The 25,975-nt window shown below is 48.3% G+C and overlaps 1 protein-coding gene across 1 annotated transcript; it reads left to right on the forward strand.

Moving 5' to 3' along the window:
- The first annotated feature begins 9,627 nt into the window (after positions 1-9,627).
- Positions 9,628-18,000, forward strand: LOC124661836 (ribokinase-like). The gene is made up of 4 exons (XM_047199722.1): positions 9,628-10,254; positions 15,790-15,975; positions 17,357-17,552; positions 17,635-18,000. The coding sequence occupies exons 1-4, from the start codon at positions 9,652-9,654 to the stop codon at positions 17,733-17,735; spliced, it is 1,086 nt and encodes a 361-aa protein (XP_047055678.1). The 5' UTR covers positions 9,628-9,651; the 3' UTR covers positions 17,736-18,000.
- The last annotated feature ends 7,975 nt before the right edge of the window (positions 18,001-25,975 follow it).

Below are 25,975 nucleotides of genomic sequence, written 5' to 3' on the forward strand. Positions count from 1 at the left end.
CGGTGGGGGTGTCGTGGATCCGGACTCCATGGAACTTGGGAGGTGGACGTTCGAGCCTCTCGGACACAAGGTACAAGTCGCGCTCGAACACCGTGACTTCCTCCGTTCTCCGGGTCGTAGGTCTCCGTCTGGACGTAGGGCTCCATCTGAAAGTGAAATGGATGAGTAAGTTAGAGATGTGACTAAGTGTGGCAATATTTTAGATGTATTTAAAAAGAAGAGCATGGTCATCATTTTTGAAAAGATCCGGTAGAAAAGAGAATGAGTAAGTTTTTCCCAAGTAAGTTTTAGAAACTAAATTTTTCGGAACGTCCATTCTAAACTAGGGTCTCCTAAGGTCAAACAATGGCTCTGATACCAACTTGTCAACACCCGGATTTTTAAGTCCGGATGCCTATTATGTCATACATCGCAATCCCAGGAATATTGTTGTTGCGAGGCATAATAGTTAAGTATCACGATCATCATTCATTACAACTCATAAAGTCTTACAAATTGGAATCACATGATCCATATTACACAAATAGTTGATCTAGCGATCAACGAACCGGTCAACGAACAAACATAAGTTCATAGCGGAAGCGTAAGATACAAGGACTCTATAGTCCACGGGCCAACGCTTGACGTTAGCGGACTCCTAGTTGTTGTAGACTTCCTGCTGACCGTCCTCCTCGTCATCGCTGCTCCTCTTCATAGTCCGGCCATTTGAATAGCCGAGGACACAGCCGTGAGTACTTTATGTACTCGCAAACTAATACTAGTGTAAGTGCTAACATTTCTAGTAGTGGGGTACTAAGCTCGGGTTTATTTGCATAAAGCCAATTTTTGTTCACAGGTATTTGCTAAAGACTTATTCAAGTGCTAACTAACTCAAGTGGGAACATTAGTGTCATTCCCACAACTCGTTGTGTTTTCAAAATATTCAAGTCACCATTCACCATTCATATCAACAACATGATCAAATTCTAATACCGGAAACCGTATGGCCTTTCCAACCGTCCGTAACCGTGGACACGGCTATTCGAATAGATTTACACTCGCAGAGGTTGCACACTTGTGCCACAACATTTGATTTCATCCGTCGGGATTTCCCCGAATCATCGTAACACAAGACGCGGATCATCAACCATAACCTTTCATTTACTAACCCTAGTATGAGCACCTCTCCCCATGAGCTTGGCCTCCCAGTGAAGACCAACTCGTCAACTCGGGAACTGCACAGGGCTTGGCCGTACAATTCACTTCACATCATTTCTCAACAACGGAGGCAGCCTCGGCATAACCCCTATGATGTGTGTTCAGAGGGAACTCATACTAAGATACATAAACTTCTAGTTAAGCCCTACCCATAATCAGGTATTGTGGGGTACTCAATAATTGGAAAGGTATCGCATCCAAACCAATACTAGTTTTTAATCAAAAATCACCATCTTCTCTTGGTCATATTCACCTTCAAAAGTCATTTCAACATTTCACCACATATGTTCCCATCTAGAGTAGTCATGTTTAATTTAGCACTAGCATCTAAGGATGAGGGGTGCTAAGTAATTTGCTTTGCTCCTAGGCTAACTTTGATACTCTTGTACTAATCTAACATTTACCCTATGGAATGATGAAACAATAGTACAAAATAACAGTAAGTAAAACTTAAAATAAAACTGGGAATTAGGCTCGTAATATAAAGTAAAAGGGTGGTGCTTGGCTCAGGATGAGCTAACACTTGCAAGAGTATTATCTTGCCTTGGTTGGGAAACTGGTCAAAGTGGTCTTCTTCTCCCTGACGAGTAGACCTCCTCCTCCTTCTGGATACTCCTCGGTACTAGCGTCTAAAATACGAGTACGGGATACACAATCATCACACCAATTTATTTACTAAACTAAGCACACACATGATTCACACAAATTAAACTAGCATCATATATCACTATTATGTTGGTGGATGGTTTTTCTCTTATTAGTTAGGAAAAATAATTTCCTCTCATAATAATCTTAAATGTTGCTTTGAATTATTCAGAGAAATAATTTCCTCTCATTATCTTTTTAAGGTTTAATTTCTCTTATGTATAATATGTGACCTAGGTTGACCCAAGTCAACCTCTTCACACTTATCATTTTGAGAAAATGATTTAAATGGGGTGTAGCATCCCATACAATTTAATTCTAGCATGGTAATGATTTAATATCATCAACAAACAATATGAGATTTTTATGACCAGAGTCTCCACCTCATATTGGATTGTTCATGACAAGATTTAAATGGAAGGAAAGCTCCCATATGATTTACTAATATTTTTGGACAATATCTTTGACTAGAAATAGCCATAAGGGCATTTAAATCAACTAAGCCATGATCATTTAAAGTAAGCATGGCATATTTTTGTAGAAACAATTAGTATAAGTGAAATGTGAATTATTGGAGGTGGAAGTAACTGAAAAGCATTTATGTTTGATTTTTAAGAATTATTATAAGGCAGAAAAGTCCCTGCCTTGTTTATTTTGTCATTTTAATTCTACAAAAGATCTAGGGTTCTATCCAGTGGCATTGTGTAGACAATTTCATAAGGTTTCCAAACATATAAAGTTTGTAAAATTTGGCTGAGTGGATTTGTCTCTATTAAATTTCAAAGTCAGCATCAGATTGCATATTCTAGTTATTCTGGAAATTCGAATTTGAATCCATGGGCTCGCGCGGGAAAAATAACTGGGCTGCACAGGAAAAAGAAAACGGGCCGGCCCAAGTCTGCGTCTGGCGCAGCGGGCCGTCTGACTGGCGGGGGCCACACGTCAGTGGGTTCAACTTACCGAATCGGTACGCTGAGCGAGAGGCGTTGGATCAGGCGATGATCCAACGGCTGGAGGTTGTCGTCGTCGACGGCGAGAAGCAGCGGCGGGCACGGCGGCAGTAGGGGGTCGGAGCGGCCGTCGGAGCTCCGGCGAGCGTCGGAGGGGTGCGCCGCGACGTGGTCGATGATGGGGAAGCGCCTGGAAGCAGTGGCGTCGTCGGGGGAGGTCTCCTTCTCCGGCGAGCTTCGGCTGCTGGCGGCGGCGGCGACCTTGCGATTGGGGCACTACGGTGGCTAATCGATCAAATTGAGGCGGCGAGGAGTTGTGTGGTGATGAGTGGAGGCGAATGGTGTGCTCAGATCAGTGGGAGAAGCCCTCCTTTTATAGGAGCGGGAGGTGGCTGTGGCGCCCGGCTAGGGTCGTCGTCGTCGCCGTCGTTCCATGGCGGCGAAGGGGCAAGGCATGGGCGCGTACTGTGGCTGGTGTCATGGGGAAGCTGACGCGCGTGCTCGTGGCGCGGCAGGGGCTCTGCAGTGGTGGTGAGCTTGACGGGAGCGCGCAGGGCATGGCGGAAGGGCGCGGAAGCTCACGTCGTCGGCGGCGTTCCCGCGGCCCAGGGGCCATGTCTGGGCGGTTCCTGGAGTTGTCGCGCGTCGACTGGCGCTGAGGGGCAGGCTCGAGGTGACGCGATGACGCCGGGCACCGTCGTGCTCTGGGCGTCCAGGGTGTGCGCCATGCGCGCACTGGCGCGACATGGGCATGCCTGGGCATGTCTGGGCACGGCGTTTTCTACCCGTTGCGGTGCACGCATTGGTCGTGGCTTGGTCTGGGCATGGTCAGGTGAGTGTGAGGGAGAGGTTTGACAAGGCAGGGCATGCTGGAATTGACCAGAGTGAGAGAGAGCATGAGATGGGCATGCCATGCCACGGCATGGCAAGATTTTGGTCAAGTGGGCATGCTCCAGTGCTTGGCAAGCTGATGGGAGGGTGCAGGGAGGTGAGAGGAAGCTCCAGTGCTGCAGGGTTGGCCAGAGTTGGACCAAGTCCAAGATAGAAATGAGGTATGGGCTCAGATTTTTACCCTGCCTGCCATGTGTTCGACAGAATGCCCGCAAGAAAAATATTTTCGAATTTTGACATTCTTTTTGGTGGGTTGAAATCATATATTAAATGTAGCATTTTGGTGTTGGTGGTGGTCAAAATGGAATTGAGATGCAAAATCTCATTTTGCATATGATCTTACATATGTGACAAAGTTCCAACTTTGCTTGCTTCCCATTTGAAAATGGTAAAGATTTTGGAGTGGTGGTTTTGGGCAAAGTTGTAGTGCTTGATGTTGTCTTGGATGAGGTGTAAAGAGTTGACAAAGTTTAGAAGTGGAAAGAAGAAAACTAGGGGCTCAAAGTGGCCATCAGGGTAAAAAGGGCACAAGTGACCATATTGCATGTATCTTGGAATTTGAATTTGATTTTGGTTTGAGTTGAGTTTCTTCACTTCCAAAAGTATTTAAAAGTGTTTAGTAACCATCTACACCCAATGGTGCAAGCCAAAGTGGGTTAGGTTAAGTATTTGCAAAATGGCATAGGCCTTATGTGAGAGTGAAATGGATTTTTGGAATTCTTTTCTATTTTGTTTTTATTTGGCTATGGTTGATCAAGTGATCAATGCTAGGGTTTTAGAGTGAGAGAGAACACATAAACAAGCATCATGGCAATTGCACACTCAAGAATAATTAATATGGTGATCTACATGCATAAACCTATATGATGAGAAAAGTTTTTGTTAACTCTAATTTTTGGGTTCTTGAATTTCTCTCTTGTTCATTTTATTGAAATTTGGGATGTTACAGATCTGGCGAAGCAAGATCCGAAGGTCCATACCTAGAAAATTGTGATTGTTCAACACCACCATTGACGTCGGGAAGAAGATCTCGTCGCCGAACGAAAGGCCGAAGATCACTTATTGCAGACGATGTCATCTCCATTGAGGGGAAACCACCAAGAAGACGACTACCAAAATTCTAACATAATCGAATGAAAACTATACTTTTATTCGAAACTCCACGTATAGATCGGGTCCCCCAAGCCGACCGGAGGAGGGGGAACCAATCTATGGAGGAAGATGAACTGGATGCGGCTAGGGTTGAGGCCGGCGGCTGAGAGGAGAGACAGGGACGGAGACAACAAGGAGGCATGCATGCACCTGATCCCTTTTTTTTTTTTAAACAATTTCATTAATATATAAGCAAGCAAGCCGCCTTGCACCTGATCCCTTTATGAACGGGGCTCCATGCGAGATCAACTCTGACTCCCGATTAAAACTGAACACGCTGCCGATTTAACGGGCCGAGCCCATCCTTGAAGCGCATCAGCGAAAGGAACGCTTCCTAGCGCGCGCGCGCTACCGAGTCGTTCGCTGTACTACCCGTACGATCCTCACCTCAGAACAGCCCATTCCCCTCTACGGCCCATTTTCAACTAGGCTTTGTATATAAACACAGGTATCCCCTCAAAACAAAAATATAGGGACCTTACTCACAACAGCGCGGCCGCCACGACTCATCCAGCATCACTCGGAAACAAAGACGCAGATCTCGGCAGAACGCATGAGCAAGCGAAACCGTCGCAGCCTCGCCGTTTCCGCGCCATGTTGCGGCGGCGATACACCCTCTCGTAACAGCGAATGGTCAGGTCGAAATCCCTCCGTCCTTCATCCTAATTCCTCTCGTTTTTCAGATGATGATTTTCTCTACGCGGGCAGGCGAGACTGGCCCAACCTTCCGACGGTGCTGATCGACGACGTGGCCGGCAGGCTGCTGCGCTACGACTTGGCCGAGTACATCCGCCTCCGCGCCGCGTGCAAGGAGTGGAGGAGCTGCACCGCCGCCCCGCGCGAGGGTCTCGGCGGCGACCTGGACAGCCGCTTCCGCCCGCGCCGCTGGATCATGCTGTCGAACCGCACCGACGGGGCCGGCCGCCGCCTCCAGAACCTCTCCACCGGCGCTTGCGCCCGCGTGGACCTCCCGGAGCTCTCGGCCCACCATCTCGAAACCAGCGCCGACGGCCTCTTGCTCCTGCGCGACAAGGCGAGCCACGCCGCGCGCCTGCTGAAGTGCTGAACCCGCTCACCAGGGTCCTCACCGACCTCCCACCCATCACCGCCGACCTTGGCAGCGTGTACACCCTCTGGACCGAGCAGTTGCGCGACTGTACCCGCCTCGTCTCGGCCGGTATCTCCGAGGAGACCTCCCCGCCGTCGGTGGTGCTCCTGATGCAGGACCCCTACGAGCGAGCCATAGCCTACGCCAGGCCTTGTGACCAGCGGTGGACGGTGATCAACAGTGAGGTCTGGGAATCCCTCTCTGCATCATTCTCCTTCTCGTCCGCGTCGACTCTGCAGGGGCGCTTCTACTTTGCCACGCATGAGGGGAACATACTGCAGGTGAGCCTCCGTCCTGAGCCTCGGCTGGTGCCTGTGGTCGCGAACCAAGCCAAGAAAGATTTCAACGTCAACTCCTACCACCGCGGCGGCGGCATGCTCATGGTGCGCTACTACACAACCCTCGACCACCTCAGCGTCAAGGATCGGAGGAACATGAAGCGCAGGAGGAACGTGATCAGGTTGGACGATAGGACCAAGATGTACCGGTGGAGCCTGATCCAGGTGTTTGAGGTGGACGTGGCCGGGAAGACGCTCCTCCCGGTGGAGGACATCGGCCGCCACCAGGCCGTCTTCGTCGGGGAGGCGGCTTGCTTCTCCCTCTCCGCCGGGACGTTTCCGTGCCTGGCAGGGAATGCGGTGTACGTGGGGGCGGAGGTGTCTGCTACCCTCCAGTCGGCGTGCGCTATTTGACGGACAAAACTGTGGATCCCGCGTTTCAGTTCACCACGGAGGATGAAAGGCTACTCGAGCTGAAAAATTCAGTGATCAAACGATTCCGTGTGAAGAGACCAGAGCTCAATTTAGTGCCTCTTGCTCGTCCTTGTACCCTGCAGGAGTACCTCGTCTGTTGCGCGGGCCTCCTTGGCGGCCTAAAGGACTAACTCATTCATTAATCTTGAGCTACCTAAGCATGTCGTCTACTAGCTTTTCTGTTGTTTGAGATGATAGTCCATTTATCTTTGACTTGTTCAAGTCAGTAACATCGGTACTTGCTGTTCAACGGACCAGTCACTAGGCTTGCTTCTTGTGCATCATGCACAGCCAGCCCAAGCGTGGGATTACAACAATCAAATCATGGGGAAATAAGGACAAGTTTGTAGGAATGATTAACCTCCTAGGAGCATCTTAACCGAACCCCTATAATTCAAAGGATAAAATGGTGGATAAAAATAGATGAGAATAATAAATTTAGTCTTCTAAACGTGGCCGCCAGATTGGAACTCCAAATTCTTAAAGGACTAAAATACTTTAACGTCATTTTTGAAACATCTCAAACACACAAAGTTCAAACATGCATAAATATTATCCAAAAAATATCAGATGATCAAGTTTGATCCAAAAACACAACATATCATGTTTATGTTGTCGAGGCTACAACCATCTCGGCCACCTCAAACACCATCACCACCACCACCACCACCACTCTCTCGAGCCAAGATCTTTGCACGAACGATCTTCCAATATGCCCTAGCTTTATCATCCAAGAAGACAGGGTCCATGAACATGATGGTGCGGTCGGCATCCTCCCTCTCCTTGGCTAACTTCTCCGCCTCAAGGCAAGCCTTTGCTCTTCTATCTTCGTTTCCTTCCCCATTCTTTCTTCTTCTAGTGTCACCCTTCCTTCCGCCACCGCCAACTTGGACCGCCATTTCTTGTCCTCAAGGGCCTTGAGCTCCCTCCAGCTAGCATCCTTGTCTATTTTCATCGATCACGTCGCGGCCAGCAACTCGGGGACGAGCTGCGCCGGCCGCCACGGAAGAGGGAGAAGGCGTGGTCATTGAGGACGTCGGCGATGCCTTGGCCTTGCATGTAGGCATCGAGGTCGATGCCGCGTGGCCTTCATCTTCTTCTTCTCCCCTACCGACTGTGAGTGAGCTTGCATAGCAGTCGTCAGCTTCCGCGACCACGGCCCGCTCAACACCATCGCAAGGGGCGGCTTGCCCATGGGCAAGGACCTACCGGTGGCCTTGGTGGTCGCTACCACTGCCAGCACCGCGCCGGCATAGCCCAAACGCTTCCTCGGCATCGGAGGTGTCGCGGGGGTTGAATCGGGTGGGCATGCGGGAACAAGATCCGGTACCATTCCATCCAGGGGAGGGCAGAAAACGGTGGCGCCAACGATGAATGGCGACGGATTTGGGTGGGAGGGGCGGCCGCTCGGTGGGAGCTCAACATTTTGTCACCGAGGTGGGCGGGGTGGAAATATGAGAGAGGCACATCGAGTTTTAGGGGTCACTCTCTCATTTTAAATTCTTGAACTGTTTTTGGGCTTCCGCTCAAGACGCTTACGGCCATTAGCTCAAATGACCCTCTAAGGCTGTTTTGAGCTTCGGTTAGAGATGCTCTAACGATCCTCTCATTGCCGATATTGTATCCTAGTATTATTTTGTATGTTTCTTTTTTGAGAAAAGCACATACGCCTCGCATACAAGCACATACCCTCCTCAACATAAACTTTTTCTACTCTTCCAACACAAACATAGTATGCCATCTTGACATATCCACTGTCAGGCAAGAATATGAAACCAATAGTCAGTTTTTTTCTAGGAAGAAGGAAATAGCACTTCATCAATTCCTTCAACTACACATGATCTTTCAAATACTTTTTCAGTACCTGCAGTGAAATCTTATACCTCTCGATCTCTTCATCGCACCCCCACATAGTACAAAATCGTCCCGACGTGAATATACTCGCCTCTAAATTGGAATTTGACGTTCAAAATTTCCATAGGTTCCAAGATTAAACTGAAAACACACTTGAATATCACTATATTGTCCTAATTCAAACTGCATTGATGACAAACAAATCGGACAAAATCCCTAGCTTCACCATCATCGAACCCCCCGAATTTTCCTACTAAAACCCTAACCCTAACGACGGGGAAAGAGCCTAAATTACGGTGACCAGAGGAGGAGTATGTTGTTATCTTCGACGCGCTCGTCGTCGCAGCATCAACCAATCATCTGCCCATTGCAATTGTCGTAGCAAGACCAAAGAAATGGCATGGGATGTGTTGATTGATGATGATTAGGTCGCTTTGGGCGGTCCAACTTATGCGGGCACAACTACACCCAACTTCATAATCCAGTTCCTAGCTGCCACGTCGATAACCCTATTTGAAGACGGCCCTAAAGTTTAAAATTGTCCGGGATAAAAGAGTTGAGAAACTCTTTTATATTGTACTCCTATATTGTAATCTCGATTTCGAGATTAGGGGTTAGAGGGTAATTTTTGTACTCCTATATTGTATATTCCCTCCGTCCTGAAATAAACAGATGTTTAGCTTTTAAATTTATTTATAAAAGAGTGCATTTCTCAGTTTTCAATGTACTGTAAAGTAGATAAAATTGCTTCTATCTTATTGCACGGGAATCAAGCCCTCACATTGTCTTCTCTTTTTCTACATACACTTACCTTATTAGAGGTGAATAAATTAAAGAGAGAATAAGTGATGAGACCCACTTTTTAAATTGCAAAATTCTTAATCTCTTCTAAAAAACTGAAAAACGTCCACTCTTTCGAGGGCAGAGAGAATAGGAGTTTTAGTCAAATCTATCAATCCGAAAGCAGAAGCAATCTGATCCAAAACTAATCTGCCAAGTCATCATCGTTATCCCACGGTAATCTCATCTAAAAAGAACTCTTCTTTACACACTGCCGTTGACTCCATCGTTTTCTCAACTCCCACCTCCGCCAGCACCACCCATGGCTCTGGAAGCGCGGCTCCGCCTCCCGCTCGCCCGGCCAACTCCGGCCACCGCGTTCCTCTCAGGATCCAACCCCAAGCAGACCCACCTATCCTTCTCCATCAGAACCAGCTCGACCTCCCTCTCCGCCGCCAATGCGCCGCCGCCCATCGTCGTCGTGGGCTCCGCCAACGCCGACATCTACGTGGAGGTCGACCGCCTCCCGCTCGTCGGCGAGACGGTCGCCGCGCGCGCCGGCCACAGCCTCGCGGGCGGGAAGGGCGCTAACCAGGCCGCCTGCGGGGGCCGGCTCGCGCTGGGCCCCACCTACCTCGTGGCGCGCGTGGGGAACGACGCCAACGGGCGCCTGCTCGAGGGCGCCCTCGCGGACGCCGGCGGCGTCCGCCTCGACCGCGTCGCTCGAGCCCCCGACGCGCCGTCCGGTCACGCTGTTGTCATGCTCATGCCGGACGGGCAGAACTCCATCATCATCGTTGGCGGCGCCAACATGGAGGGCTGGGCCTCCGAGGTCGACCCGGAGGACCTCGACCTGATCCGGCAGGCCGGCGTTCTACTTCTGCAGCGGGAGATACCCGATTGGGTCAACATTCAGGTCGCTCAGGTAGTTGCTCTATGCCCTCTCTCCTTATATACCCACTTTTGAGGTGTTGTCACTTGTCAGTTACATTAGATGATTAGAATGTTAGATTATGATGAGGGTTCGTACTTAGAGCATCCCACTCGTTGGCGCTCCCCACGCCCAAATCCGGCGAAAATTTCGGCCGGATTGGAGGTAAATTTGGCCTGGGGAGCGCCGAAGTTCCAGCTGTCCCCCCGGCAGGAAACCCCCAACCTCGATCATTTGACATATTTCAAACAAATTCGACATAAAATTTAACAAGTTCGGCGATCAATTGGAGGAAAATTGCTGAAACAAATTCGGCGATCAATTGGAGGAAAATTGCTGAAACAAATTCGGCGATAATCAGTACAATGTTTAACAAGTGCTGAAACAAATGAAGCACACAAGTTCACAATTTTTGAAACAAATTATGACAGACTAGTTGGCGTCGGCGTTGGTGTTGCCTCGGAGCGTTCATATGTGCTCCACCAGATCATCTTGCAGCTGCTGATGCATTGTAGAGTCTCGAATCTCCTGGCGCATAGCAATGAAGGCGGCCCATGATGGAGGCACCTGGTGGTTAGGCTGTGCAAGAGGGCCCTCTCTCTCATATGGTGCTTGTTGCTCAGCCAGAGGAACCGGATGTTTTCGCCCATTTTCAATAATCATGTTGTGTAAGCACACACAACAATTCATCACCTCCCACATCTGATCTTTGGACCAAGTCATAGCGGGGAACCGGACGACAGCAAATCTCTGCTGGAGGACACCAAATGCACGCTCGACGTCTTTTCGGCAAGTTTCTTGTTTCTTGACAAACTCGCAAAGTTTGGGGGTGCTAGGTTTCGAGATAGTCTTCACAAATGTTGCCCACTTTGGATAGATACCGTCTGCAAGGTAGTATCCTTTGTTGTAGTGCCAACCATTGATCACATAGTTCACCGGGGAGCATGACCCTCAACAAGCTTGGAAAAGATCGGGGAGCAGTTTAGGACGTTGATGTCATTGTTGGATCCGGACATACCAAAGAAAGAGTGCCAAATCCGGACATCATGGGTAGCCACCTGCTTCAAGTATCACGAGTGCAGCCGTTTTTGTGACCCTTGTACATTCCCCGCCACGCAAACGGACAGTTCTTCCATTTCCAATGCATGCGATCAATGCTTCCAAGCATCCCCGGAAAACCCCTAGCTTCATTTGTTGCAAGGATCTTACGAGTGTCTTCGACAGTGGGTGATCTCAAGTAAAAGTCCCCGAACACCGCTATGACGGCCCTGCGAACCGGTAGAAACAATCAAGGGCGGTGGACTCCGCCATCCGAAGATAGTCATCCGCACCATCACCGGGAGCTCCATACGCCGGCATCCTCATAGCCACCGTGCGGTGCACTTCGCAGTGACGAAAATCCAACCAAGCCGGTGCAATCCGCTTTGCATCCGAAGTAGGGGTCAAAGTCTCGGATGGCGTACACAATTTGCGAAATAGCTTTCGCTCATCCTGAAAAGACGCTCGAAAACAGTCTCACCGTGCAATGGATTGTCGGCGAAGTAGTCGGCGTACAACATGCGGTAGCCCTCCATTCGTCGTCTCGGCTTGCACTTCCGGCGACCCGGTGCCGACCCACCACGGCGACCGGTTGCCTCCCGGCGTACAGGCTTGATAAGCAACCGAGGATCGGCATGTGCTCCTCGTCTTGGGCGATGGGCTGTCATCTCTTCTCGCATAAGCTCGACGAACATCTGCTCCTCCTCTTCGTCCGAGTCCATGGCCGGCGAGGCAAATGGACGAACACCTGACGGGCGTGGTCGAGGCAACCCGAGTCGCAAACGACGAGGAGTAGGCTGTCGTCGGAAAACAGGCCGGCGGAGGAGCAGCCAGATAGGCCGTCGTCGAAAGACGGCGGAATATAGGCAGGTGGGGGAGGAGTGGCGGCGGAATCTGGGCAACAAGCCGGCGGGGTGGTGACGGCGGCGAGAGAGATACGAGGGGGGGGGGGGGAGATTTTTGAGCGAGGTGGCGGTTGGGTTCGTGTGTCCAGTCGCCGACAGAGCGGGCCCTTCCCCGCTTTTCACTCGTCCGGACTCCCGATAGATCCCCGGGGACCGGGGATGGCCTGGGCTCGCCGGATGGATTAAGGCCCAAATCCGGACGAAATCGAGGAACAGGGGGCGCGACTGGGCCGAATTACGCCGTCCGGATGGGAAAATCGTCGCTCGGGGGGCTCGTCGGGGAGACGAGTGGGGATGCTCTTAGAACTTATTCTAACTTCAGTCTGGTTTAGTTTGGTTTCGTGTAGAAACTTTTTTGGGTATGGTCAGGTATGGGATCGAACAGTTCCAGTCCTAAACAGGTCCGACCTATGGTTTACACCCGGTGGGTGAGATTGGTTCGCTGCTGGCCTCCTGTGCCTGCCCGCCTCGCCTCTGCGGCTGCTGCTGTCGGTGCTCATATGGCTGGCTGGCCTAGCCTCTGTGATATTAGCGGCAGCGGCCTTGTCTTCCTCACCTACGAGGAAGTGCCAGCGGAAGGCCGAGACTCCACGGCTGCCCCATCAGCAAAGGCATCGGCATGGCGGAGTGGCCGACGGCGAGGGTGCAAGCCTCTCAATGGATGCGCTGCAGGACGAGCACTCCAGGTGCTTGGTGCACTGCCAATCAAGATTCAGAAGATGCTTTCATGACATGGCGATTCGAGAAGCATGATCCGAAATTTACAAGGATGGATTAATTGATCTTCCAAGGAGGAAGGGAAGTTATTTGCAACTGATTGATCTCACCTTGAAGATGGGATGTTTGAGGGGGAGGTGGCAAGCATGGCAGTACAACAGCTGAGGCAGCAAGTCCACCATCTTGCACCGACGACAACCCGCGGCTCCTCCGTTGTGCGGCGACTACCACCGGCACTGACGCAATGGCTCATTTCTCATCTGTTTCCTCTTGCTTGTTAGGAACACGCCCGTGGGCACACACAGGAGTGGAACTGGCGGCTCACTCGGCGGCGGCGGGGCAGTGGCAAACCAGCGGCACAAGTTCATTGATCCTGATTTGTGCAGTACTAGTAACTGACAGACCGACCATGTTAGTGATAATCTTTTGCTTAGCAAATACATAGGAACGCCATGCATGTCGGAAGTGCACCAGAAATATCAGGCTTTCCGCAAGGTCCCCTAGCTTAGCAGTTAAGTGTATGTGACTAGCTTCTGCTATTGAAGCTTTGTCTTTGCTCTGCTCGACACCCGCAGCCCAGCTGTGTATAGGTTACAAACCATTTGAGCGAACGGTTCTAAACCAATTTCAGCAAATGGTTTCAACCCACGGACTGCCCTCCGCTTTAGTTCAGTTTGGGTGGAAATATCAAATAGGTTTTGTTTTAGGTGGGCTGACGGAAATAGCAAACGGGTTTAGCTGAGGTTGGGTTGCCAAGTTCATTCGTGCAGGTTCTGTTGAGGTATGGTTTAGTTTTGAAAGCATTCTCAGGTTTAGCTATAATCAGTGTCTACCACCACGGGTCACATGGGCAGATACTTCTGATCTGGATGATGAACAGATAGATCTCTCTAGCTACTTTGTTATTCATGGTGGAGGACCTCCAATTTCCTCGTTGACAGCTGCAGTCCTGTTACTTCGACACCTGATGGTTCAGCAAGGGCAATCGTATTGTCATCCACAACTTCATTGTTCCTTTTGTCAGTTTATTATCGGACATCATCCATCCCACCAGGTACCTGAAAAAACACAATCATTCATCCAAGCAAAATGACCATCACTGTATGTCTATATCGACCTTTTTTTACAGCTGAATATGTCAGACCTAATTGTATTCGGAGTTGTCAACCCCCACCCCAACCCTCTGCATGCGTGAGTGCGTGCGTACACGTGTCTGAATGCTGCAACATCAGCTTGGACAAAATGACACTTTCAGCATGACATCTTCATTCATTGGTTAGAATTTAGAGTGTGTTGCTGGTATTAGTGCTTACTGAGCTTCCCATGGCCTGGAGGTGCCAAAAGCCTATTTTTGTTTGGCCCACTGATTTCTTTCGTCTGACGGACAGCAAGAGCTATCATGGGCCTAGTTTGTGGTCAGCCCAGGCCCTCATGTAGCAAGGTTGTGAAGTGGAATCTGAGAAAAGTGGAAGCTTAATTCATTGTGGACCTATATGTCCACACGTCTCTTGTAACCAACATAAGCATAAGGTGTTTTACAATATTTGCTATGGTTCTGAATCATTCAGCAGCTCAGTGGTTGTTCTAAATAAAAGGTTGTTGGCAAGTGGAAGGAGCATCTAAATATCCAATCTGTTTCACTGATCTGCATAGAGGCAATATAGCTAACACTTGCTGCTGTAAGAAGAACCAATATCTCGTCAATAAGGTCAAGACAAGAAATCTGGCCATGGAGAGGGGAGCTTTGGAGAAACTCAATCATGTATTTCCGATTTAATTGGATATGTGCAGTCTTTGATTTTAAATATGTATGTATTCCCCTATAGGAAGGTAGTTTGTTATTGCGTTCAGTAGGACCTTTACGCCCTGCTTACGTGTTGTCCATGTTATGCAACTGGATATGTAGCTTCTAGGTATTGTCCCATATCCACTAAAGGAGTAGGTGTCCTATGCTATTGCAATGCAAAAGAAACTAGAGCCAATGTACCGTGACTTCATATAAATGAAATAGCTAGCCGTTTGTCTGAGTTGCTTCCATTTGGGTTTGAACTCCAAATGGAATGGTCTCTTAGTCTATTTCACCGAGTCCTGGGAGAAAAGCCTCCAGAAAAAGAGATAGAGTTGCTGAAGCAATGATAGTGGATAAAATTATTAACAAAATGCGTCTTCTCTTGGTGGTAGTACTAGTAGCTAGAGACGCCTCTTATCTCCTCTTCTACCGCTTCTACCAGGCCATTGAATATCTTTTTCTCTTTCTCTTGTTACTGAATTGAGTACTGCAGTTCCCCTGCTGCCTGAGGTGTCATACTGTGGTGTGCTGCTCATCTTGCCTCAGCCTGCCAGACGGAAGAGGTGAAACGGATGTGGCGATGGAGAGAACGGAGGAAGAAGAAAAGAGAGGAAAGATATTGCAAAACCCCACAGTTTTGATGATACTTTGGTTTATGAAACTGCACTATTTGCTGATGCCAAACACACCAAAGTATTTAAAACTGCAATATTTTTAGGAAGCATGGTATTTCCCAGATACTCTAAAAAAAAACTGAGCAGCCAAACACACCCTTAGTTTCCGATTCTCGATATCTCCAGCATGCTTCCATGCCGGTATATTTGGAATGGAAAATCTCATTAAACGCATCATGATGCGCTTTTGCCCAATATTAGTGCTTCGTGTTGACATCCTTATATAATTGAATTTTTTCAGGTACTGCCGGAATAAGTCTGGATTAGGGTTTTCATCTGTTTGTGCATTCATACAATTATGTAAAGTATTTTGTTGGGAATGCAAGAACCACCTTGTGCCTTTACCTTTCATGCATGTTAAGACTACAGGAGTTCGTTTGTAACATTTGCATACTTTTATTCTCAGGCTGCAAAAGGCGCAGGTGTGCCTGTTATCTTGGATGCAGGTGGAATGGATGCTCCTGTCCCTGGAGAATTACTCGGGCTGGTGGATATTTTTAGTCCAAATGAAACAGAGCTAGCACGTTTGACTGGGATGCCTACCGAAACTTTTGAACAGATCAGCCAAGCAGCAGGAGCATGCCATAAAATGGTGAGATGTCTAAATGAACTTTTTTATGTAGTTTGTTTCTGCATTTCTTCTATATTTAGCTATACCTTCTAACAGCACCCTTTTGTTTCTTTTGGTTAGTCAATGACCGTGTATCTTAATATCTTTATTTAAGAAACTCAATTAATGATGTTGGGTTATGAAAATCATCTGATAATAGGCAACTATAAGGAATGTGTTGCTTTCCCTTCTTTCTCCCTTAGTGCAGGTCTGTGTAAATATCTTTTCCCTACACCTATTAGGACATCTGCCTCTTACTCTTGTTATATACAAGTTTCCAAGGATGTCGATTGTACCTATGGATAAAAAAATGGTAGATGAACTGTAAACATATATGGAGTGTACGTACAAGTGATTTTTTCTGATTTGGAAAAACTATGTGAGCTCTGGATCTTTAGTTTTTACCTGCAGATTGGCTGCTAGTTACACTTACACAAATGATTATATTCAGCGAGCTTCAGTCATTTGTAGTTTTGTACAATTTGCGTGCTTGTCCAACAGGCTTTTTAAGGAAGTGGCCCTAGATCTATGTAGTTGTAAACTTGTAATAATTCTGATCTACTATCTCGCCTTTTTTTTTGTATATGTACGAGTGAGTTTGGTGAAAGCAAACATCTTTTTCTATCTCTAAAATAAAACGGCGGCGCGTACACAAAGTTATTTCGATTTGAATGCCAAGCCCACAGATGGTAGTGGCTAGTAGATAACCTTGGCACAATCAGAAAAATAAAAGAAGTATCTGATCACAAAGTGGCCACTCGCCAGTAGTTTACCATCTGGATTTACTCACACAATCTATGTGCTTAATTCATTGGAGAATCAGGAAGGCTCCTCAGTCTAATCTGATGTTTTTTTTCCTTCTCCCGAACAATGTCTGGTCTGGTGTATATAGATAGGCCAAATAGCTTATTGTGCTTCCCTAGCCACAGTTTTAAGGTAAGCAGTGTAAGGATACTGAAGTAAGAAACGAAGTGTAGCGTCTATGTTCATCTATTTTCTTGTCTTTACAGTTGCAAAGTGATGAATTTACCGACATCCATGTTGTTATAACATGTGCCCATGTTCTTACTTGTTGCTTTATTTTACCATGTTTCAACAGTATATGGGCCTCATATTCCACTTTAAGCTACCAGTGCAGGATTTGATTTCAACCAATTTTTTCCTCTTAATTCCCTGTTTTCATATTACCTTGTTGCATTTTCTTTACAAGAACTTGTTCAAATTTTGCTTTGTGTTGGCTATGAAGGCGAGATTTTTATCGCTGAGATGCATTATTATTTACAAAGATGGTGATCTTCTACAGAAGTTTTGGATCCTTATAAACATAAAGAAGTAATGCATCGATGTTATTTCCTGTATGCAGGGTGTCAAAGAAGTTTTGGTCAAACTTGGGTCACAAGGATCTGCTCTGTTTGTGGAGGGAGAGGAACCAGTTAGGCAGGCGATAATACCTGCCACAGAAGTAGTGGACACCACTGGGGCCGGTGACACATTCACCTCAGCTTTTGCTGTAGCTCTGGTGGAGGGGAAGCCTAAGAAAGAGTGCATGAGATTTGCTGGTACTAAAAGCACCCTCGACTCAAAACTTGATATATATTTATTGACATGTTGATGTGAGGCTGTATTTTTCTTTCATTTCAGCTGCTGCCGCCTCACTGTGTGTTCGAGTAAAGGGCGCCATACCTAGTATGCCTGACAGAGAATCCGTGATGAGCCTTCTAGAAACTGCGCAAGCTGAATAAATGAAGAATATATCGCTTGCTTCAGCTTAGCCATATTCGTCAACAATAATGTGAGCTGCTAAGCTTCAGTCTTCTTATCGGTTCATTTCTTTTCTGACGTTCATTTGTAGGTCTTGTGCCAAGTTGTGGTACAGGAAATAGTAGAAAGTAGGTTTCCTTGTGCAGTTCGTCATAGAAACAGAAACACTGATTCAGGAGTTCTTGTTCTGCCGTTTTTATAGGCCTTTCCTGTTATGCCATTCCTTTACTATTGTTACACATTGCATGTATCCCTCCGGACCTAAATATTTGCTGTTCTTAGATCTCATTAAATTTCACAGAACCTCAACACCCTGAATGTACCAATTCGGGGGCCCCTGTCAATTTCAGTATCCTTTTGCTGGGAAACATGGCTCATGCTGAATGGTTAGTCAGATGTCATTGTCTAGCTCAAATCTGACCAGCATCCACCCTCTTTTGCAGGATCTCCGGGGCATGCGGAATTCGACGGATCCAACGAGCCTCTCCTAAACCCCGGTGTGCTGCCCCCAGTAATGTGCACCTCAAAATGGAAATGCTATTTTTCCGTCTTCCCTCCACGGCCAAATAAAAAGATGATGGCATGTAGGTGTGGACGCATCGTGAATAAAATGGCTAATGGTTTAGCTTCAAAGAGATACTAGAATGCAGTGCTACTAGAATGGGCAGCTTCACACTGGCCTTGCTGTAGCCGTCGAGACGGTGACTCGGCATGAGTCAATTCGTGATCTTAAGCCGGGGCCGATGTTAACCGCTCGCTCGATGCCGTTCGCTTCAAAAGGTTGAACGAGCAAGTTTCACTTTCACATTGGCCTTGCTGGAGCCGTCAGACGGTGACTCTGGCGCGAGTCAAATTGACAACCTTAACAACTTCTTAAGCCTGTCAGGCCGATCGATGCTAACCGCAGGCTGGCTGCTGCAGCAGCCGCTGTCGAGATCGACCCATCTTTTTCGACCCAGTCGTGGCCTGCTGCGGATCGCCGTTCTCGCGGGCTGATCGGGGGCTGTCACGGCCAGGTTCGGGCGACCCTGAAAAGTCTCGCCGCTGCACTGTCGCTACCGGAGAAGCAAACGCACGGCTCGACCGATTGACTGCAGCTGGTAAATCGTCCAGAATCCGTCATCAAATCGAACGTTTTGATGCGCCTCGCCCGTACGACGACGCCGACAGCCAACATTTCTTACGGCTTTCTGCGTCGATCGTCCTGGGCTGGGAAGATGAGATCGATATGGTGTCGTTCTTGTTGGATACTACTGTTGTGACGGAGCCATCGCACGGCTGCTCGCAATTAAGCTCGAGCCGGGGACGGTACCGCCATGGATGGCGTGATGGTGGCCACTTTAAGTCTTCCCCAAGGCTCTGCAGTGCAAGCCTGAAACGAATGAACAATCATGGATTGAATCCATGGATCGCGGTCGACAAGGAAGGCGACGTCGCTCTCGCAGATGGCTTAGCAATCCAGCTTCCTCTGGCGGCACCGTCGACCAGTTAATGCCCGTGTCTCGTCATACCTACATCCCTATTTATGGGACTAGACGCCGACGTGTCCACCTAGCCTCCTGCTTCCGTGCCGCCATCACATACCCCCGGTCTGTACACTGTAGGAGTACATGGGTTACGTAGTTGACCGTATAGACGTACTACCTCTGTCCATAAATAGATGCCAAAAGTTTGTCTAAATTTGAATGTATCTAGACACGATTTAGTGTATAGATACATCCGAATTTAAATAAATCTTTGGCATCTATTTATGGACGGAGGGAGTACTATTCTTCTGGGATCTCGTCAAGTTTCTATGTCATCGTCCCGGGAGCATTAACATTGGCCGGTCAAGTTTCCGTGTCAACTGCGTGCGATGCGACTATGCGAGCCCTTCTAGCTAGCATTGCCAGCAGCCGGCCTAATCTTTGGAAGTATGCAGCCGACGGCCGGCCGTTGCGGAGTTATAACGGTGGGCTTGACCTCCCTTGCGTTCAAAGGCATATGGGTCTGTCCAACCAGTTTGTTGAACCTACGCTCATCAATGCTCGACGCGACGGCGGCTGTCACATAGCACCGGTCTAAATCATACTGTCCCTAAATTTTACAAACCCAGGTAAGACGAAAAAAACATCTTTTCTATCAGCTCCGGCGAAACCCAAAAAACCTAGCGCCGCCACCCACACCTCCGCCTTCTCCATAGATTGGTTTCCCTCCTCTAGCTCCGGCCAACCTCACCGGCATCACGAGGGGTGGGAAATCTGGTCTATGCATGGAGTCTACACTACTTAAAAAGGAGGAACATGTTCCTTATTCTGCCTCACCTCTTGCTGCATCAATACGTTCGTCCGCTCCGTCGTCGCTTCCTCCAGTCTTTTGTCTTTCCTTCGTTGCGGCACTCCCCAGGCTACATTTTCGGAAACGAATTGATTGTCTCTCAATCAACCCATAATACATGCCTATCTCTCCACATATTTTGGTCGCCACAGAGGGCGCATCGTGTAGTACCCGGACTTCATTGTCGGCATCAGCGGAGATCCTCGTGCGGCGGCGTCGAGTAGATCAGGGCGATCCCACCGGTAGTAGTTGCCGAGCTCACCAGCGCGGCCATGGAGCTCGGCGGCGCCTCAACCCTTCCGCGTTGCCGCCCCCGACCTGAAGCGTCGGCATCCCGAGCTCATGCTGCCGGCGTCCGATCCGATCTCTTGCAGCCGATCCCACACACCGTCCTTCGTCCCCGCCATCCAGCAGATCCCTCACGCCGCTCTGGCCTTCGACCCTCGTCAGCCGCCCCCCATCGTCTTCCTCATCCACCGAACCTCAACGGCCGGTGCTCCGAAGTCTTAATCCCTTTTGTTCTTGGTATGCCCGTTGCCATAAAGCACATGATGGCCAATGTAGATGGATTGATTCACCATCTCCCAGTCTACGCCCTACTATTGTGTACGACATGAGAGATTAATAGAAACCTTGGTTATTCTGTGATTGTTTTAGCACCGCCCTTTCCATGCTTTGGACTTGATCTGTATACGATATGTCACTTTAGTGCTTTGTAGACATGGTTTTTGGAATAATTAACCTTGTAGTATAAAATAGTGTTTTGCTCTTTTAGTTTAACATAAGTTATTCAGTAGACTTGTCATGCATAACTTAATCTTATTTTCACATCCTGTGGCCAAATTTTATTAACAAAGCAATATGCAAGTATGTAAGAAGCAATTATGTTTCATTATTTTTGAACTAAACCGAGGCTAATTTGACCGAATTTCTGTAGGTATCATTGATCTAGGAAATCAACAATCACCAATAGGAGACATATCGGCTAGCGATGTGTCCGATCGCAGCATCACCTGGCTTGAAGGTATAGCTCTCTCCGTCATACCATCCTCCCTGTGAAACCATCCTTCACCATGATCTCATGCTCCTCTCCAAGAATCCAGGGTGGCGCCACCCATCTACTTCTGCATGTTTGGATCAGGGGGTTGATCAACCTGACAACTTTTGTTTTCTGCGCATAGGTAGAAACTGTCAATCAAATGGTATTTTTTTTTCTTTTTTGTGTTGTTAGGGTCTGAGTACATATATGATACTGAATCTGGCCATGTCTTGGACCTGCAAAAGTTGGTAGTACCTTTTTTCATCCAATATCTGTGACCATCTCCTTAGTCTGGTTATTCATTGTTTGTTGCAGTTCTTTACACTGCCAGAATAGAGGTCTTGGGCAACGATCGTCAGATTATAGTAACACATGTTGGTCGCATGTATCTTGTTGCATGTTGGTTTACAATTTTTTTTGGAAGAGACGATGCTTATGCTGCTTGGTTTGTCTAGATTTGTATGTTTGGATATCTGAGTACTATGTTCACTAGTGGAAAACAGGCCTAATGTCGCGGGTCGTACGACCCTTTTGTCGCGGGCGGCCAGCCGCGACAAGGGAGGCGCGACAAAAGGTCCCCCTTTTGTCGCGGGTCTCTTACAACCCGCGACATAAGGTCCACCACGTGGCAGCCGCGGGTCGCGCAGGTGACACGCCCTTTTGTCGCGGGCGGTATTACCACCCGCGACAAAAGGCCCTCTACGTGGCAAGCGCACAACGCTGCTGCTTTAGGGTTTGAGAGGTGCAGCACCCCCCCCGCCACCCCCCGCCATTCGAAAATAAAAGTTGGATATATTTGTACGCTACTAGATCAGTGGTACACGTTCATTCATTATATATATATAGATCGATCAAACAAATGTTGGAAGCAAAAGTCGATTCCCCTTACATGTAGATTCCCCTTACATATATATATACATTTAGCTCACGATCGACAAGCGGTACTAACGACCGTCTATTTGGAGGTAGAGCATCTATTTGGACTAAACAAGCCTTTGTTGTTTAGTACTTCTTTAACCAAAAGTCCCGCCAGTTCCTCCGCAATTCCTAGTAGGTGTTCCTTTGGTTGGAGTCTGTCCCGCATGTAGTCGACCTATATACGAAAATGAGATGAGTATGACTATATCAATCTTGATAACGAAATATTGACGATAATAAATAAAGTTTGTGAGTGTTATTACTTACGTTGAATTTATTTTTGTTCTCCGTCTCAGTGGTTAACATGCGAATGGACTCGCAAACGTAGTATCCACATAGATTCGTCCCTTGTGGCTGCTGAGGGCACGGTACAGGAGTAAATGTTAACTTCTCTGCCCGTGTACCGTCCTTACGATGTCTCTTGAAAGCGGTCCAAGCCCTGCCGGGCAAAAGAATGATTGAATGAGTGGATAATTAATTGATATCTCACGAAAGATATAGCGCGGCGATGAAGGAAATTACACTTGGAGCAACTTCTGCAAGTCGTGGAACCCGTCCACGCCTCTACTCAGTGGGTCTCTTACTTCAACTATTCCCTTATCAGGTTGAATGTCTAGTAGAATCCAGTGGAAGCTGCACATGTTATGTATATACGTCAGGAATTACACTTAACATCGAGTAAGAAAAATTGAATGTGCATAAAAGATCATTAAGACTCTCACTCGTAGTTGTAAGGAAACAATATTGAATCACAGAAATATTGCTCCCCCAAAAACCTTAGTAGGTTTCCCCGTGTCTTGGGCATTATACTTTACCGTTTGAACATGTACTTTATCCGGGTCAACAAACCCAATATTGATAATATTATTACTTTTGCATTCACCGATCTTCGATCCGCATAATAGAGAACACATAAGATATAATGAGTATATGCAATGAAAACGAACATGAACTGAATGAAAATGAACTTATATGTAGTTAACAACTTACAAGCAATAGTAACTCATGAGAGATTTGTCGAGGGCTTCTAAATTGAATAACAGCCAGAGTTCATTCATCTCAATATGGATCTCCTCCTTTCGGTAGTAATATTCCCATGGTATAGTCGCCACGATGAACCTTATGTTCTCCTTGCATGCATCAAGGTACCACTGATGCAAATTCCGCATATGTGTTGGCAGTTTATGCAGCTGCTCTGTGCTGACCAAGTCGGCCCCGTAGACAAATTTAGGAGCTATATCAGCAGTGGGTAGTGCAGCATCTGCTGCAGACAGCAATTCCTCCACGGTAACGTCACAGGCAGCCGCTAGCTTTGCAGCTTCTTCCATATCGAAACCACCCTGTTCCTGGTACAGCTTGGGAGCCGCCGGAGCCGCCGGCTTCTCCATGATCACCGGAGCCGCCGGCTTCTCCATCACCATCGCGGATTATGTTCGCGAAAATGTCTTCCTGTTCCAAGTCCCGTTCGAATGGATCCATTGTTTCTGCAAAAAATTAAATCGATAAGTACATGTTCTAACCCTAACCCTAATCAAACACTAACCAAACCCTAACCCTAACCACATATGGGGTAGGCTCAAGGAGGGGAAGTCTCGGCGTGGAGCAGGGAGAAGAGGGCGGCACGTGTTTGCGAGAGGGAGAGGGCGCGTGTTTGCGAGAGGGAGAGGGGTGTCGGCGCGTGTTTGCGAGAGGGAGAGGGCGCGTGTTTGCGAGAGGGAGAGGGGTGTCGGCGCGTGTTTGCGAGAGGGAGAGGGGGTCGACGTCGGTTGTTTGCGAGGGGGAGGGGGTCGACGGCGGGTGTCGGCGGGTGTTTACTAAACTAAAACTTAAACTCTAAATCTAACTAATTACAAAAACTATATATATACTAAAATACTAAAATACTTACAAAAAGATTTAAACTTACTAAAATACTTACAAAAAGATTCAAACTATATATATACTAAAATACTTACAAAAAGATTTAAACTATATATATACTAAAATAACTAATTACAAAAACTAAAATAATCTATATATATACTAAAATACTTACAAAAAAACTTACTAAATACTAAAATACTTACAAAAATTGTACAACAAAATTTAAACTACCTAATTATCTATATATATACTAAAATACTTACAATAAAAATGAACTAAATACTAAAATACTTACCAAAATTGTACAACAAAATTTAAACTACCTAATTATCTATATATACTACTAAAATACTTACAATAAAAATGAACTAACTAATTAACCCACTAACTAATTAACTCAAAAATTAAAAAAAAAGAGGGCCGGGGCGCCGACGGACGGCGGCGCGCGGTTGGTGGCTACTGCGCGCGCAGCGGCGGAGGGCGCGGCGGCGGGGGCGGCGCCGGGGTCGGCACGGCGGGGCGGCGCCGGCGGTCGGCACGGCGGGGGCGCGCGGCACGGCGGCACCGGCGGCGGCGCGCGCGGCACAGTGAACGGCGCGGACGGGCGCGGCGGCTCAGACGGGCGCGGCGGCTCGGAGGGCGCGGAGAGGGCGCCGGAGGAGCTCGAGGCGGCGACGGCGGCGCGGCGGAAATTTTGGGCAGCCTGGCGGCGCAAAAAACCTAAGTGAATGGCCTCCGGGTGTCGCGGGTGGGGCTCCGCCCGCGGGGTTAGGTATTTATACCTAACCCCTTTTATCGCGGGTGGTGGCACGACCCGTGATAAAGGCCCCCTTTATCGCGGGTCGTGCCACCACCCGCGATAAAGAGGGGCTTTATCGCGGGCTGTGGCTCGACCCGCGACAAAAGGGGGTAGGAGCTGATCCGTGGCACAGCCCATCCAACGGCTCTGGCCGTTTGAATCCAACGGCCTAGAGCCGTTGGATGGGTTGTGCCACGGATCAGCTCATCTCCCTCTTCACCCCTTTTCTTTTTTCTATTTTAAATTAATAAAACTATTATTTCAATAACTTTTGAATGGTAACTCAAATACAAATGTTTTATATATGAATATTGATCAGAAAAAGATAATGAACATGAATATGCCATCCATATACCTATTTGCATCTCGCATCATATGAAACGGATAGTCGTGTATGTTTCACCCCTGTGCACCGCCGCCGTGCCACTCGTGTCGCGTCCCCGTGCCATGTGTCGCCACCGCTTCCACGTGCCTCGCCCCGCCGACGCCAGCGTGCGACGTGTAGCCACCGCTTACACGTGCCATGCCCCGCGTGCGCTATATAGAGCGACGAGTGCGGGCGCAACCACACGTCGCCGGCACCCCTCTCCCTCTCCGCTCATTCATCTCCGGGATGCCTCCATGTCGTCGAGGGGCGTCCGGTTTCCGTGGCGTTCGAGTGCGTCCGAGCGGTAGGTTCACCGCCGAGATACGCGCCGGTGGCTTCCGCCTCACCCTCGGCACGTACAACACGCCGGAGCTGGCGGCGCGCTCTTACGACGCGGCGGCCTGGCGCTTTCGGCGGCCAGGGCACAACATGAACTTCCCGGATGTTGAATCGCTAGAGGAGGCGGAGTTCCTCGCGCCACCGCCGTGCCTCGTCGACGACGAGGACCGTCGCCGACACCGCCAGGTGCAGCGCAAGATCGCCATCGCCGAGCGCGACGAGCAGTTGATGCGCCAGTGGAGGGCGCAGTTCCCCAACGATGTCGACAACACCGACGCGTTCTTTGCTAACCTTAGGGCACAACGCAGGTCCAACAGGCGCCACCGTCGGGCCGTCGCCGCCTTCGAGCTCGAGAACCCGAATACAACTTGGACCGAAAACGACCCTCGGTGGGATGACATTTGGACGGAGACAACCTCCGACGACGAGTAGAGACTAGACTAGTAATTTATCTATTTTATTGTAATTTCAATAAAGTCGTAGTCGGTTCTATTAGTTTAAATTTAGTTTATAAAGTCGTTGTCGGTTGTTTTTGTTCAATAAAGTGGTTGACACGAAATTTATTACGATTGAACTGAAA

The sequence above is a fragment of the Lolium rigidum genome, chromosome 6 (assembly GCF_022539505.1).
Source record: "Lolium rigidum isolate FL_2022 chromosome 6, APGP_CSIRO_Lrig_0.1, whole genome shotgun sequence".
Taxonomy (NCBI): domain Eukaryota; kingdom Viridiplantae; phylum Streptophyta; class Magnoliopsida; order Poales; family Poaceae; genus Lolium; species Lolium rigidum.

Excerpts from the sequence above, each read along its gene's own strand:
- LOC124661836 (XM_047199722.1), top strand. The coding sequence starts at position 9,652 with ATGGCTCTGGAAGCGCGGCTCCGCCTCCCGCTCGCCCGGCCAACTCCG. Across the intron at positions 15,976-17,356 it reads CAGGAGCATGCCATAAAATG|GGTGTCAAAGAAGTTTTGGT; the intron begins GTGAGATGTCTA and ends TCCTGTATGCAG. Across the intron at positions 17,553-17,634 it reads AGAGTGCATGAGATTTGCTG|CTGCTGCCGCCTCACTGTGT; the intron begins GTACTAAAAGCA and ends CTTTCATTTCAG.